General features: G+C 40.7%; 1 protein-coding gene across 1 annotated transcript in view; it reads left to right on the top strand.

Annotated features, from left to right (window-relative positions):
• The window catches only part of TBC1D8B (TBC1 domain family member 8B), a 34,728-nt gene extending 26,045 nt beyond the window's left edge, over nt 1-8,683 (top strand). Inside the window, exons 13-21 of the mRNA XM_072124597.1 lie at nt 445-574; nt 1,634-1,732; nt 1,814-1,882; nt 2,773-3,016; nt 3,100-3,165; nt 3,251-3,334; nt 4,484-4,540; nt 4,731-4,828; nt 6,230-8,683. Of these exons, the coding sequence (XP_071980698.1) occupies nt 445-574; nt 1,634-1,732; nt 1,814-1,882; nt 2,773-3,016; nt 3,100-3,165; nt 3,251-3,334; nt 4,484-4,540; nt 4,731-4,828; nt 6,230-6,613 (1,231 nt within the window). The 3' untranslated portion in view covers nt 6,614-8,683. The remainder of the gene's footprint in view (nt 1-444; nt 575-1,633; nt 1,733-1,813; nt 1,883-2,772; nt 3,017-3,099; nt 3,166-3,250; nt 3,335-4,483; nt 4,541-4,730; nt 4,829-6,229) is intronic.
• The last annotated feature ends 3,445 nt before the right edge of the window (nt 8,684-12,128 follow it).

Here is a 12,128-nt window from a genome sequence, read left to right as displayed (position 1 = left end):
GTATGGTGAAATCCCAACCCTCCGGCACCGCCAGATACATCAAGAGGCTCTGGATCAGGCTGCATAGCATATATTTCTATGGCAGGTCCTACCTGGTGTAAAAATATTTTGCAGCCTCCAAACTTTTACTGGTGCCACATCCCCCGCGACACCTTCCCTTCATGCCCCCTTGGTGTTGAGGTGGTGTAAAGAAGAAAACAATCGCAATTACTGGCGGTTCCAATCCTGATAAATCTCCCCCAGTATATGTGTGCTTATTCCTTTCCTATTGAGAGGACAAATGATCTCTATGTATTTGTGTCTATAATTGCACTAATTCTAATTAGCATTGGACAATCCCTTAAATTTTCACTGCTAAAGTCCACAAGTTAATCTGTTGTTAGAATATAGAAGTTTTGTTTTGTTATATTTCCTAATGATTTTACAGTTATCATTTATCTGCAGGTTCTTTGACAATGTCATAAATAAAGACAGCCCGCTACCCTCAAGTGTACAACAAGCCTCCTCTACGGCGGATAGGAAAAGGGACAGCACAAAGGTGGACATCACCGAACTTATCAGGGAGTCAAATGAGGTACGTACATACTTGTACCCGATCTTACTACAGACATTCAGATTTGAACAAATGTTATCAGGGTAAGGAGACCTAAACACTCATCTCGCATATTCATCATCGTAATCATATATTCACAGCACACATAATATAATAGAAAAAACCCAATAAAACAATACAGTAAATAAGAACCAACTGAATGGCAGGAGGAGAGCGCCCTGCCACGGGGCTTGCAGCCTATAGGGGAAGGGGATGGGTTGTAAAGTTTCATGGGTTTTCTGGTTGCTTTTGAAAGTTTTTCTTTTGGGCAGTCAAATGTGTAGCAGGAGTGGATTTCATAGTGTGGTGGATGTGCAGGAGAAAGTGTGGTTGTGTAAGGGAGAGAAAGACAAAAGTGCAATTTTTGCCAAACAACTATCGGAAATGCCTTAGCTACATTTAATGAAGGCGTTTAGAGCATTTTTAGGCACTTTATTTTGCTGTGTCCGGAAAAGGACTGTCATAGCGTCTGTGAAACCAAAAAAATAAAAAATTAAGACGCGCAGCAAAAATTTTGTTTGGGGATTAAATTAGACCAACCAATATATATAGTGCAAAGGACGACTCCAGAGTCTTAAACTAAGTGTAAAGACTGATCTAATGTGCAACACATTGATGAATCTCCCCAGTAGTAGTAGGTAGGTTCTTTGCCAGGTCTTAGTCCAGCGACAGACCTTAATCGAGGATTGTGGTGTGAGGACACAGAAGTACATTACAGCAGTCGGAGAGGATAAGGATTGCACTTGAGAAGGGGGGATTGAGTTTTGTGGACAAAAATGTAAACACATGCTCCTTGTTGGTGACATTAAAAGGTCTCCATCAGCTTCCAAGTCACACAGGTCTTGTAGGTGAAGTGCCGTACGGCTTTCATGAGAAAACCTGTGGTCAGAAAGCTGAGAGATCTTCCTGCTTGAGCAATTCCCAGACCACTAGGTCTGATGTCCCTCTCCTGCCTAGTTTACCTCTTCTGGTTTTTACTGTGTGTATAGAACTAATTTCTGATTAGCAGAATGTCTATTCCTTTTTCTATCTAACCTGCAGAGGTTTGGAGCCATCCGGTATGAAGATGTGGAAAGCATGCGCACTAGAAACCGCCTGTACGTCATCCAGACTTTAGAAAATACCACAAGGCAGAATGTGGTATGTAGTAATCTACGAACATTACGATGTCTCCTCTTTTTGTGTAGTGTATGACCAATGTTTCCAATGTTCTCCATGCAGGTCCGAGTGGTTTCACAGGATGTGAAATTTAGCGCAGCTGATCTAGAGGAACTGTATTACATATTTAAGGTACTTTGTGTATATTAATATTTTCCATGTATTTATGGGATGCTCTGCCTTTTAATGTGTGTGAGATCACACTACTTGATACTAAAAGGTTTTACACGGCGCCAAATCTATCACTGTGACCTAATGCTGGATGATGGCACAATAAGAAATAATAGCTCGTTAATGTGTTTCAAATCCCATACACTACAATGTTTTTGTATCATTCTGCTGTTTTGCAGCGTGGAAATTCTGTGTAGCAAAATCCCAGGCAATATACCATGTGCTCACAGACTGCAAACACCCAGCACCAACACCGCTGTCACCAATTACACGTGGCAAGTAACAGCCACAGCGGTAGGTGTCACTTGTGACGTCCCCTGTAAGTGACGTTTCGTCTCCGTGACAGCCTGGAGTCTGTGCAAGGCTACAGGTATTGTCGTTTCTGAAGATCTGTTACAATGTTCCAGTAGCACATTTGTAACACATCATGTGTAAATATATATGCCATATACTGCTTTACTGTAGGAACCCCTAGGGTTAATGTGCCCTAGGGATTCTATAAAATAGTAGAAAAAAAAAGAAAAATGAAACCCTCCTTTTCCTAGAACTGATATAAATATAAATAATAAAAACCATGAACATGTTGGGTATCACTGCATCCTAAGAGTCACAATATATCAATATAGAAAAACAGTTATTCCCGGCTGTGAATCCCGTCTATCAAGCAGGACAAAGTCTGTATATGGAGTCGGGTCAATTTTCCCCTATCCACCTGTTATAAGTAAATGTCTTGTCATTCTGACCAATAGCTGGGACATAAGTGCAGTGTGCTCTATAGGATGAGTCTGCAATGATCACTTACATTGGAGTTTTTTGCTGTAATTGTCTTCTCAATCATTGTTTGTCCCTAGAGAGAACACTTCTTGTCGTGTTACTGGAGTGTGAATAACAGCAGCATATTGAGTCACCATGATCCAAGCTTGCCGTATCTTGATCAGTATCACATAGACTGCCAGCAGTTCCGGACGCTGTACCATCTTCTCAGTCCCTGGGCGTACTCCGCAAGCGTAGACTCTCTAGCTCTGTGGACCTTCCGGCTACTGGATGAGAATTCAGATGGTCTTATCAATTTTAAAGAGTTTGCATTGGCCTTTGGTGAGATTTATATCGTTCTAAACAAAACCCGGGTTTGAGGTCAAAAATACAGATTATAATTAATGTAATTGTTTATGTTGTAGATGTCCTGTTCAATGGCAGCTTGACCGACCGACTCAAGCTACTATTTAAAATGCATATACCTCCAGGTATGTACTTGTAGTGATGTCTTCTCTCTTGTGTAAGCTGGTAGTATCAATACTTTCAGTGTGTTGTACTGATCTTTAATTGTAGCTTTTACTGAAGTGGCCACTATGAGTCCATCAGAAGAAGCCAAACTTTCCAAAGAGGAACTGATGCATTTCAGCCAACTTCATGGTAAGTGAATGATGGGAGATTTACTAAGATGAATGTGGAGGAAACCAAAGCACTTGTCTACACATTTATTGTGTTTTTCCGAGCTCTGCTTGGCAAGTTGGTGTGGTTTACAAAGGGGTGTGGCCTGAGATGAACCAAAAAAATCTGCAAAGTAAGCCAGCCTTTAGTGTAAACTTAGATAAAAGTGTCTAATGATACCCCACATGTATCCTCCCACGTTCTTATCTACGTTTGTTCATTTATGTTGTAATTCTGCTACAAAAGCTGCATTTGTCTTTGTAGGGCTTCTATCAGGGGTGTATAATGCCAATTAAGAGCTTATTCAGATGGTCGTGTCTGTGTTCAGTATTCAGTATTGCATCCTCATCCGTCTTTTTCACATCCATATCTCATCTGTTTTTTTTAACATCTGCAAAAAAAACTAAAAGGAATGGGTTTCTACTCTACTCTTCTACTTTTTGCCCTGCTCTGCTGATTGCCTAGCAATGTTTGAAAAAAGAACGGACTGCATATGGATGTCTTCCATTGACTTCTATCAAGTCTGTTGTCTGCATGTGAGATTACATTAGCGCATGCTGTGAGAATACCCTTAGGAATTAATGGGTCCGTATGCAATCCGCAATGAAAAACAATGGAATACGGACCTCAAAAATGCCCGTCTGAATGAGCCCCCTTCGCTTTATAAACCAATTTAACACAATGCTAATGGTTCTGAATACTTTCCATAACCCACTGTACCATCACTGTACTGATGGCCGACTGTCCTCATGGGTTGGAAACATTTTTTGTTAAGCCAGGAATGTCCATTATCACTGAAAACACTTTGTGTATGTATATATATATATATATATATATAATTATATTTTATTCAAAACAAAAAGAAACAAGCAGCACACATTAATATTATCCAGGTGCCAGCCCAGGATCTAGACACGGTCCAGGATTTAAAGTGAAAATATTACCGTGCTCAGCCAATAGTGACTGAAACTTTTTGTGCTATATATATATATATATATATTTGAGTTTTATATGTGTATATATATATATTTGAGTTTTATATGTATATATTTGTGTGTGTGTGTGTGTATATATATATATATATGTGAATATTTTTTAATAAATAAGTAATTTTTTTTTTCTAATTAACAGTGACGTCTCCTATAGAGCTTTCTACCCTTGAGGAAAAAACTAAGAGTCTGGAAAAAGGTATTTAGAAAACATCAGTGTATTAAAATATGTTAAAAGTTAACATTTAATTAGCTGGTTATACTCATAGAAGCCACTGAAATACCCCATCCCATCTTATATACAGTAACTCCAACTTATTTTTTTTTCTGAATTCTTCATGAAGAATAAATCATTTATATAGAAATAATAAATGGGTTTTCTGTAAAAGGTAAAGGGAAGATTGATATTCAGGCCTATCTAAAACAGTGGCAAGATGAACTGGTGCGTAAAGAAGAAAGCATTAAGGACTTACCCCGGATGAACCAGGTAAACTTTTTATAATAATGACCATAAATATGACTAAAACTCTGTTGTAGGTTCAGAGGATGCTGTGATCAGATACTAGCGAAGATTATACCATAAAGTAATATCCATGTGCCCAGCATTACACGTTTTACAAGCTTTTAATTCATTTAAAGGACATCTACCACTTTAAAACGCCCATTTTAACCCAAATATACCTTTAGACTGGTGATTATAAGCTGATGCAGTTTCAGGGCTTGAATAGGCAAAGAAATTGGCTGTTTCAACGAAAAATTTATTTTATATTTATGCTAATGACCCTCAGCGTCCATGTGTTCCTCACACAGGACGTTCAGGTATAAGCATAATTATGCATGCCCATAGCGTGCATAAAGGCCTGTCCGCCCTTTCTTTCTCCCAATGACATCACCTAGCTTTAAGGAGCTTTAGCACATGCACGCTACCGTCACCTTGCCAAAACCTTGCGTGAGTATGAGGCTTCCAGGGTAGTTTGCGCATCTGCACTGCAAAGCAGCCGGTTGTGCGAAAGCCACTTCAAGCGTGCATGTGCTGCAGCTCCCGAGAGCTAGGTGACGTCACCGGCCCTGGGGAGCATGAAATGGAGGGCGTGCATATTCATGCATATTTTTTGGCAAAACAGCTAATTTCTTTGCCTATTCAAGCCCTGAACTTGTATCTGCTTATCATGACCTGTCTAAAGGAATGTTTGGGTTAGAATGGGTGTTCTGTACAAGCCAAAATATTGTTGCCTTTTACTCTAGGTCCAATGGAACAGACAGATTTCTTATCGAAGCAGAATCATACTAGCTCTGGTCTCCCTGACTGAGGGAGAAGGAGGTGATCACATGAGAGTTATTTGTAGGTTGTGTAGCATAATGGGACCTAAAAATAACTTCCTGTGAGTTAAGGAGTGATGACAGGTCTGCAGCACAGGTTTTAAGGGAGAGGTTTCATAAAAAAGTCCTGCAATACAGGTACTAAGAGCGGTGTATTGCCTTTTACCAAAGGTAAGCTGTACATTTTATCATCCCTAATCTAAATTTAGGATAAGCAAGATATGTATAAGGGTCATTTATATTCTATTCACCGCCTGAAGTGGCGGGTCAAGTGACCTTTGGACAGCAGAACTGCTTGCTTCTGGTGAATGGAGGGGGCTGTGCAGTCAGTAGTATCTGAATGGGAGTAATGACTGCATGGCCAGCTGGACACGTGACCCCCGACTCCCAGCGGTAAACAACAAAATGTGACAAGGTAGATGGAAAATATAACTTGGATAACCCTATTATGGTCTTATACTTACCCTGTTAAAGTTGGTCAACTCTTTTAACTCTCTCCACTCACTTGTCGAAAAAGAACACGAAGGTTCTTGTATCATATTGTAATTTTTTTTAACTATCTCATCAGACCCAGTTCATTCAGTTTTCAAAGACACTATACAACCTATTTCATGGGGACCCAGAAGAAGAATTGTTATATCGTGCCATTGCGGCTGTCACCAGCCTTCTCCTTCGTATGGAAGAAGTGGGCAGGAAACTGCAGAACACGGCGTCACCGGCCCACGTGCTACCACCAGAGGGAGACACTGAGCCTATTCAGCTGCAGGAGACGGAAAACACTGTTTCTCCCCCTTCCAAAGAAGTCACTGAATGGTCCTTTGCATTTGAGCAGATCCTTGCCTCGCTGCTGAATGAACCTTCTCTCGTTAGGTTTTTTGAAAAACCTACTGATTTTAAAGGCAAGATAGAGACTGCTCGGACATCTCAGATGCGTGCCAGTAAGAGGGTATAAGGGACTCCTCTTCTAATCTCTACTCCACAGACCACTACATAAAACGGACATTTTACTTTTCTTTTAATGGTTTACCGATGACACTTTTATATGCTTTCAGGGCCATATGCAATTTTTTTTTTTCATAAAAAGGTGAAAAGCCTGCACCTGAGATGTACTGTGCACTGTGCTTCCCAGCTGAGCGTGCACTACTGCTGTGTGGTGGTACCTATCAAATGTATGGTCTCAGATCAGATCTACTTATAGAGGTAATGCTGTAATATCATTATACACGGGCAGCCAGAGTCACTTGTTATAAGCATGTTTATAATATATGGTAGTCCCTACTCATCCAAACCGCTTTACCCACATTGAGGAGTGACGTGGAGCCATGAGATGGTGTCTAGGAGGTTCATGTAGAGATTGGTGGGATCCACTGATGGAGATGCCACAAGTGTTTTCTGCAGGGAAACTCCATGAATGGGATAAAATATAGATATTTCCCCAATTGTAAGTCGATGCAATTATAGCACTATGGGGGGGATGTATCATACACCAGTGTATTATAAGAACCCCCCACACTGGCCTACACCAGGTCCTGCCAGGCTATGTAGTTCCTGGCGCAGGCAATAGGTGCCAGGCAGGAACGCCATGAATGGACCCTTCACTCCCCTCCACGCCCACTTGTCAGATTGCTACTCCTTCAGGACTTTTATGCCAGTTTTCTAGCATACGAGCTCTGATACACCCCCCTTATGTCATGATATGGTACACATTGGGACAGACCCTTTTATAAAGCTTTTTGTGACAGAATTCTATTGCAATTTGCACTAAAAAGCTGTGTAATACTCCTTACACCACAAAGAGTTTCAGACAGCTTTTAGACACCTACGAGACTGTGGCCTCTGTAAGGGGAGAATGGTTTTGATTTGAAGGCCTAGGTTGCGACAAAATTAATAGAAGGTGCAAAGAATAACTAGACAGTCTTAAAGGGGTTTTCCTACAAAGGAAAGTTAGGCCCTGCCAATGGGATAGGGCCTACCGTAACTTGCTGATCAGTGGGGGATCTCAGTGTTGAGACAAACTGAGATCTAGCAGGTCCGTCTGACCCCTCGTCGCTCCTCGGACTAATGGCGCAGACGGCCATTTCCGTCAGCTCCATAGAGATCAATGGAACAGAACGGTCATGCGCAGCCGTCTGCTCCATTAGTCTGAGGAGCGACGGACTCCTAGTTTTCACGGTCTGCAGGGGTCTCAACACCGTGGATTGGGTCCTACCTGAACTTCTTGGGTAAACCCCTTTAAACTAGGCCAGATTTATCATCCAGCATCAGACACGCTGATAAATCTCTTGAGACTGCCCATCTAATTTTGTGCTTTGTGACACCTGTGAGAAACCTGCTCCTTTGGGTAGGATTTGCTCTTCTTGTTTCTCCTTTCAATCTTGTTTTTACAAAAAAAGGCTTTTAAAATTATAAAAAAACTTTTAAAAGTCTTAAAAACCAGGGCATAAGAAGCTAATAGAAGAGCAGATCCTGCCAGAGGGGGCACGCACCAGCATGTCAGTGTGCTTGGTTTTAATCCTTCATCCTGGTGGTAGATCGCCTTTTAACATTGAATTTTGCAGTCTACATCTCTAAAAGTTTTTGTGTGCATTACAGAGCGGCTTATAACTACTGTACCTCACACGCAACGGGTCTTGCTTCATTTGCACAACCTTATCAAAAAGTTCTAGCAGTATATTCCTAGAATCAAATCCATATGCACAAATATATCCTAAATTATTCCTAGACATTCATGGTTGGACGACTTTTTGCTTTTCTTCCATCACTCACTGGCATTAGAATTACACTCGGTCTGGTATTAGAAGTTCTGTGACCAACTACAAATGAAGGATAAAACTGTGGAAAAGTGTGTTCACTAAATCCATGGACACACGGAGCGTCCATGGAGCAGCAGCCTGTGCACCTCTCCAAGCCATTCTAGTTTAGCTGTTATGGCTATGCTACAGTATACTTTTATGTTATGATGTATATTTATTTATATGTTGCTGATGTATTCGTTTTCTACATAAACAACGATGTAAACGTGGCCATGCCTGTATAACGTCCTTGTAGTCATCCTGTGCAGTCACAGCAATGTTGCATGGTACTGAATCTTATTCATTTAATGATTTAATATTGCTCGGATTATTTAATCTATACACACCGATGTACAAAATGTAATATGATTAACCTGAGACTGACGTCACTTGGTGGGCCTAGACATAAGATCTTTCTAAGGCTAAAAGCACTCGAACCGCAGTCAATCCGTGAATCGCGCACCATGGGGGAGATTTATCAGGGCTCAGATGCTAGTTTTCTGATGTACAAAGCCTGAAATAATCGAAATTATTGGGTATTCGCAAAGTGAAAGTTTGCCAGCTACGGATTATTTCTGTGCCAGATGGGACATGGCATACAAGCCTGTTCCCTTCGGCAATGCACCCCAAACACCAACAGTACCTCGTTCCTCACTTTATTAATGTCCGGTTACTGCTTATCTGATTTTTATACTTCACACCTTTCTTCCAATAACGGGTTTGTTTTGCATCTTACATCGGTAAGATAAAGTCAAGTTGTATGCTGGCGCATGCGTGGTGCATGTGTTTCACGCAACTTCACTGTGCAGCACCACAATTTCAGGCACATAGCGTGTTTCTATCAAAAGGGGAGTTGCACCGTGGGATCTAAACGATATAAGTATTCTTGGGGTCAATAGTTCTTATTGCTGCGTCACCCTAGATCCCATTGGTTCACTTGGGATATAAACAAAGGTCAGTTGGCAGAGAAATAAATCAGGATTATTAGATGACACGCTACCAACAAGCAGGCAGATGAATTAAGAATTTTATTGCTCTTAAAAAGTGGACTATGCGTTTCGAGAGAGAACCACTCTCTTCCTCTGGACCAATTAATTTACACTACAGAAACATATAAAAAATACATATAGAAAATATGTCAAACAATGCATACAAGAAAAAAATAAGATTTTTTTTATATATGTATGTGAATATATAATATATGATATGTAAGTGTGCATATATACATATATATCTACACACACATATGTAAAACAATACTGAATTCCTATATAATTTCACAGATTGCCCAGTATAATAACATATATATATATAATATACAGATGTATGTAGAACAATGCTAAATTCACTCCCTGTACTCTCATTGGGAGTACAATCTCAGGGTTTGTTGTCTTTCTTCAAGACATTAAGTACAAAAAGGGTTGTCTAATCTGCCGTTAATGGAACCCAATACTTCCGAATGAACTTCTCATGGAAATTATTTAGTTAATGATTTCTAAGCTCTATCTTTTGTAGGAAATACTTTAAAGGACACCTGTCAGCAGGTCTCTGCCACTAGTCCTGTCACCCCTACCTGTTGGAGCAGCTCACAAGGATCCCATCCCAGCCTTTATCTAGTTATTTCATACATTATTCATTGTAAAATCATCTATTCTTTATTATGTAAATGAGGCTGGTCACATGGTCAGAGGCAGTGATGTCACCCCTGTTACCCCTCCCCCTGCTCATGTCTGTGTTTGATGTATAGTGTGTGTGCTGCATCTGCTGACATGCTGCATCCTCCTAATATACAGGTGAGAGACACAGACATCAGCTACACATGAATCCTACATGTTCTGCTGTAACATGGCTGCCTGGAGCTGCTGTATTTCTCCTAAACACACACACATGCACACACACACACACACAGGCTGCAGGGGGCGTGGCCACCAGCACCAGGAAGCACATCATTATACAGGCTGTCAGTCAAGCACTGGGGGTGTGGCTGTGCCTCCCACTCATGAATAGAGTGGACAGCTTGAATATGCTAATGCTTCATTGGACATTTCACAGGTCATTTGCATACAGCTTTAGGACCTCATTGCTTAGGTTTACAGGCATGTAGAGGGACAATGAAGGGATAGAGGCAATGCTCTCTAATGGCAGTTTATGAAAATATATTTAGTTTAGGGGGTTATTTTGCATGACGGGTTCTCTTTAATCTCTCAGAAATGAACCGTTCTGGAGCATGTTCTCATGGAGGCGTGCATTGTGCGTTTTCTCTGTTATTCTTCCTGCTTGAATAATTTTTTTCAGCTGGATGTTACGGTTACTCTTTTCAGTAGCAATGTGTAGGGTCACCCCACCCCATTTCCTGGGGAATATTAGAGGAGGCTTATGGGGAAGGTTTTGCTAAATAAACTTCTAATTTTAAAGGGTTTTCACAATTTGTTAGCTATCTGCTCCATATGCACTAATAGGTCATCTAAGCAGGGGTTGTCTTTGGAGATGTACAGACCCATTGTTCACGTTTGAGTTCAGTCATGCGACCTGGACATATTGCCAGGGGGGACCAATCATAGCTATGGACAGTTTTCAGGGGCCTCAATTTGCTGGATTGGCTGTTTGGCCGACCAATCCAGCCATAAGTCCGGGTCTCATGGCCGAACCCCAAACAGGAACATAGAGTCCGCTCATGTCTAGTTTTCTTCATGAGACGGTGCCTTAAATGTTTAGTGATAACACGTGAATACCAAACTTAAACATACAGGGATTAGAGATCCAAACAGCATAACTAACCCAAAGCTACTTTTAATATCAGTTCATGTCATTCTAAAAAGTCCAGGATTATTGGATAGATCATTTTATTACACATTACACCTTAAGGACACCCAAGTTACAGACGGACCCCTCTGCCCACTGTGACCTCTGGAGAAGCACTCTGAATGCTTTACTATAGTCCCAGACTGCAATGATCAGCTGTAATTTGTCTGTAATGAAGCTTTATTACAGTTTCGACTTACATACAAATTCAACTTAAGAATAAACCTATTGACCCTATCTTGTATGTAACCCGGGGACTGCCTGTATTGGAAACTTGAATCTGTAAGAGCTGCTTCAGTCTTCTAATGTGCTTTGCGTGGACCCAGTATAATGGTGGAATTCTTCATCACTATGTGCTGAGGGTACCAGGGTACAACTGTTGGGGGTCCGCCTTCTGGTTTGCAACCAAAATACATTGGGGACATTCCCTTTAAAACCGATAGATGGTGTCACAACTTATGAATTCCCTTTTTTATTACAGTAATGTAAGTGTAAAGCACAATCAGTACAACTTTTTGGCAAAGCAATGAGATAGCGCCGCCTTCCTTTGTGCTGGGTATTGCTGCTTGCTCATTTATTCACTAAGTGTGAACTTAAACATTTATTAAAGTTTGGCCTAGGAAATTGTCTATCAATATGCATCAGACTGAGTGGGGGCTTTCTGTCATAGGAAACACACTATATGTCGTAACTGTGTAAAAAGATGGGACAGTACCAGAAGGAATCTCCAGGCACAGCTGCTTAACTTGTGTTACATGATTATGCTCTGCTTCTTGTCCTTTATTTTCTACATTTGCACTTTTTATGTTTTTTTTATATATACATATATTATACCTATGACAAGAGTAATGTAGTTGTTACACTTAATAAAAT

Source organism: Engystomops pustulosus, chromosome 9, assembly GCF_040894005.1.
Source record: "Engystomops pustulosus chromosome 9, aEngPut4.maternal, whole genome shotgun sequence".
NCBI lineage: Eukaryota > Metazoa > Chordata > Amphibia > Anura > Leptodactylidae > Engystomops > Engystomops pustulosus.
This window is presented reverse-complemented; position numbering and strand designations above follow the sequence as displayed.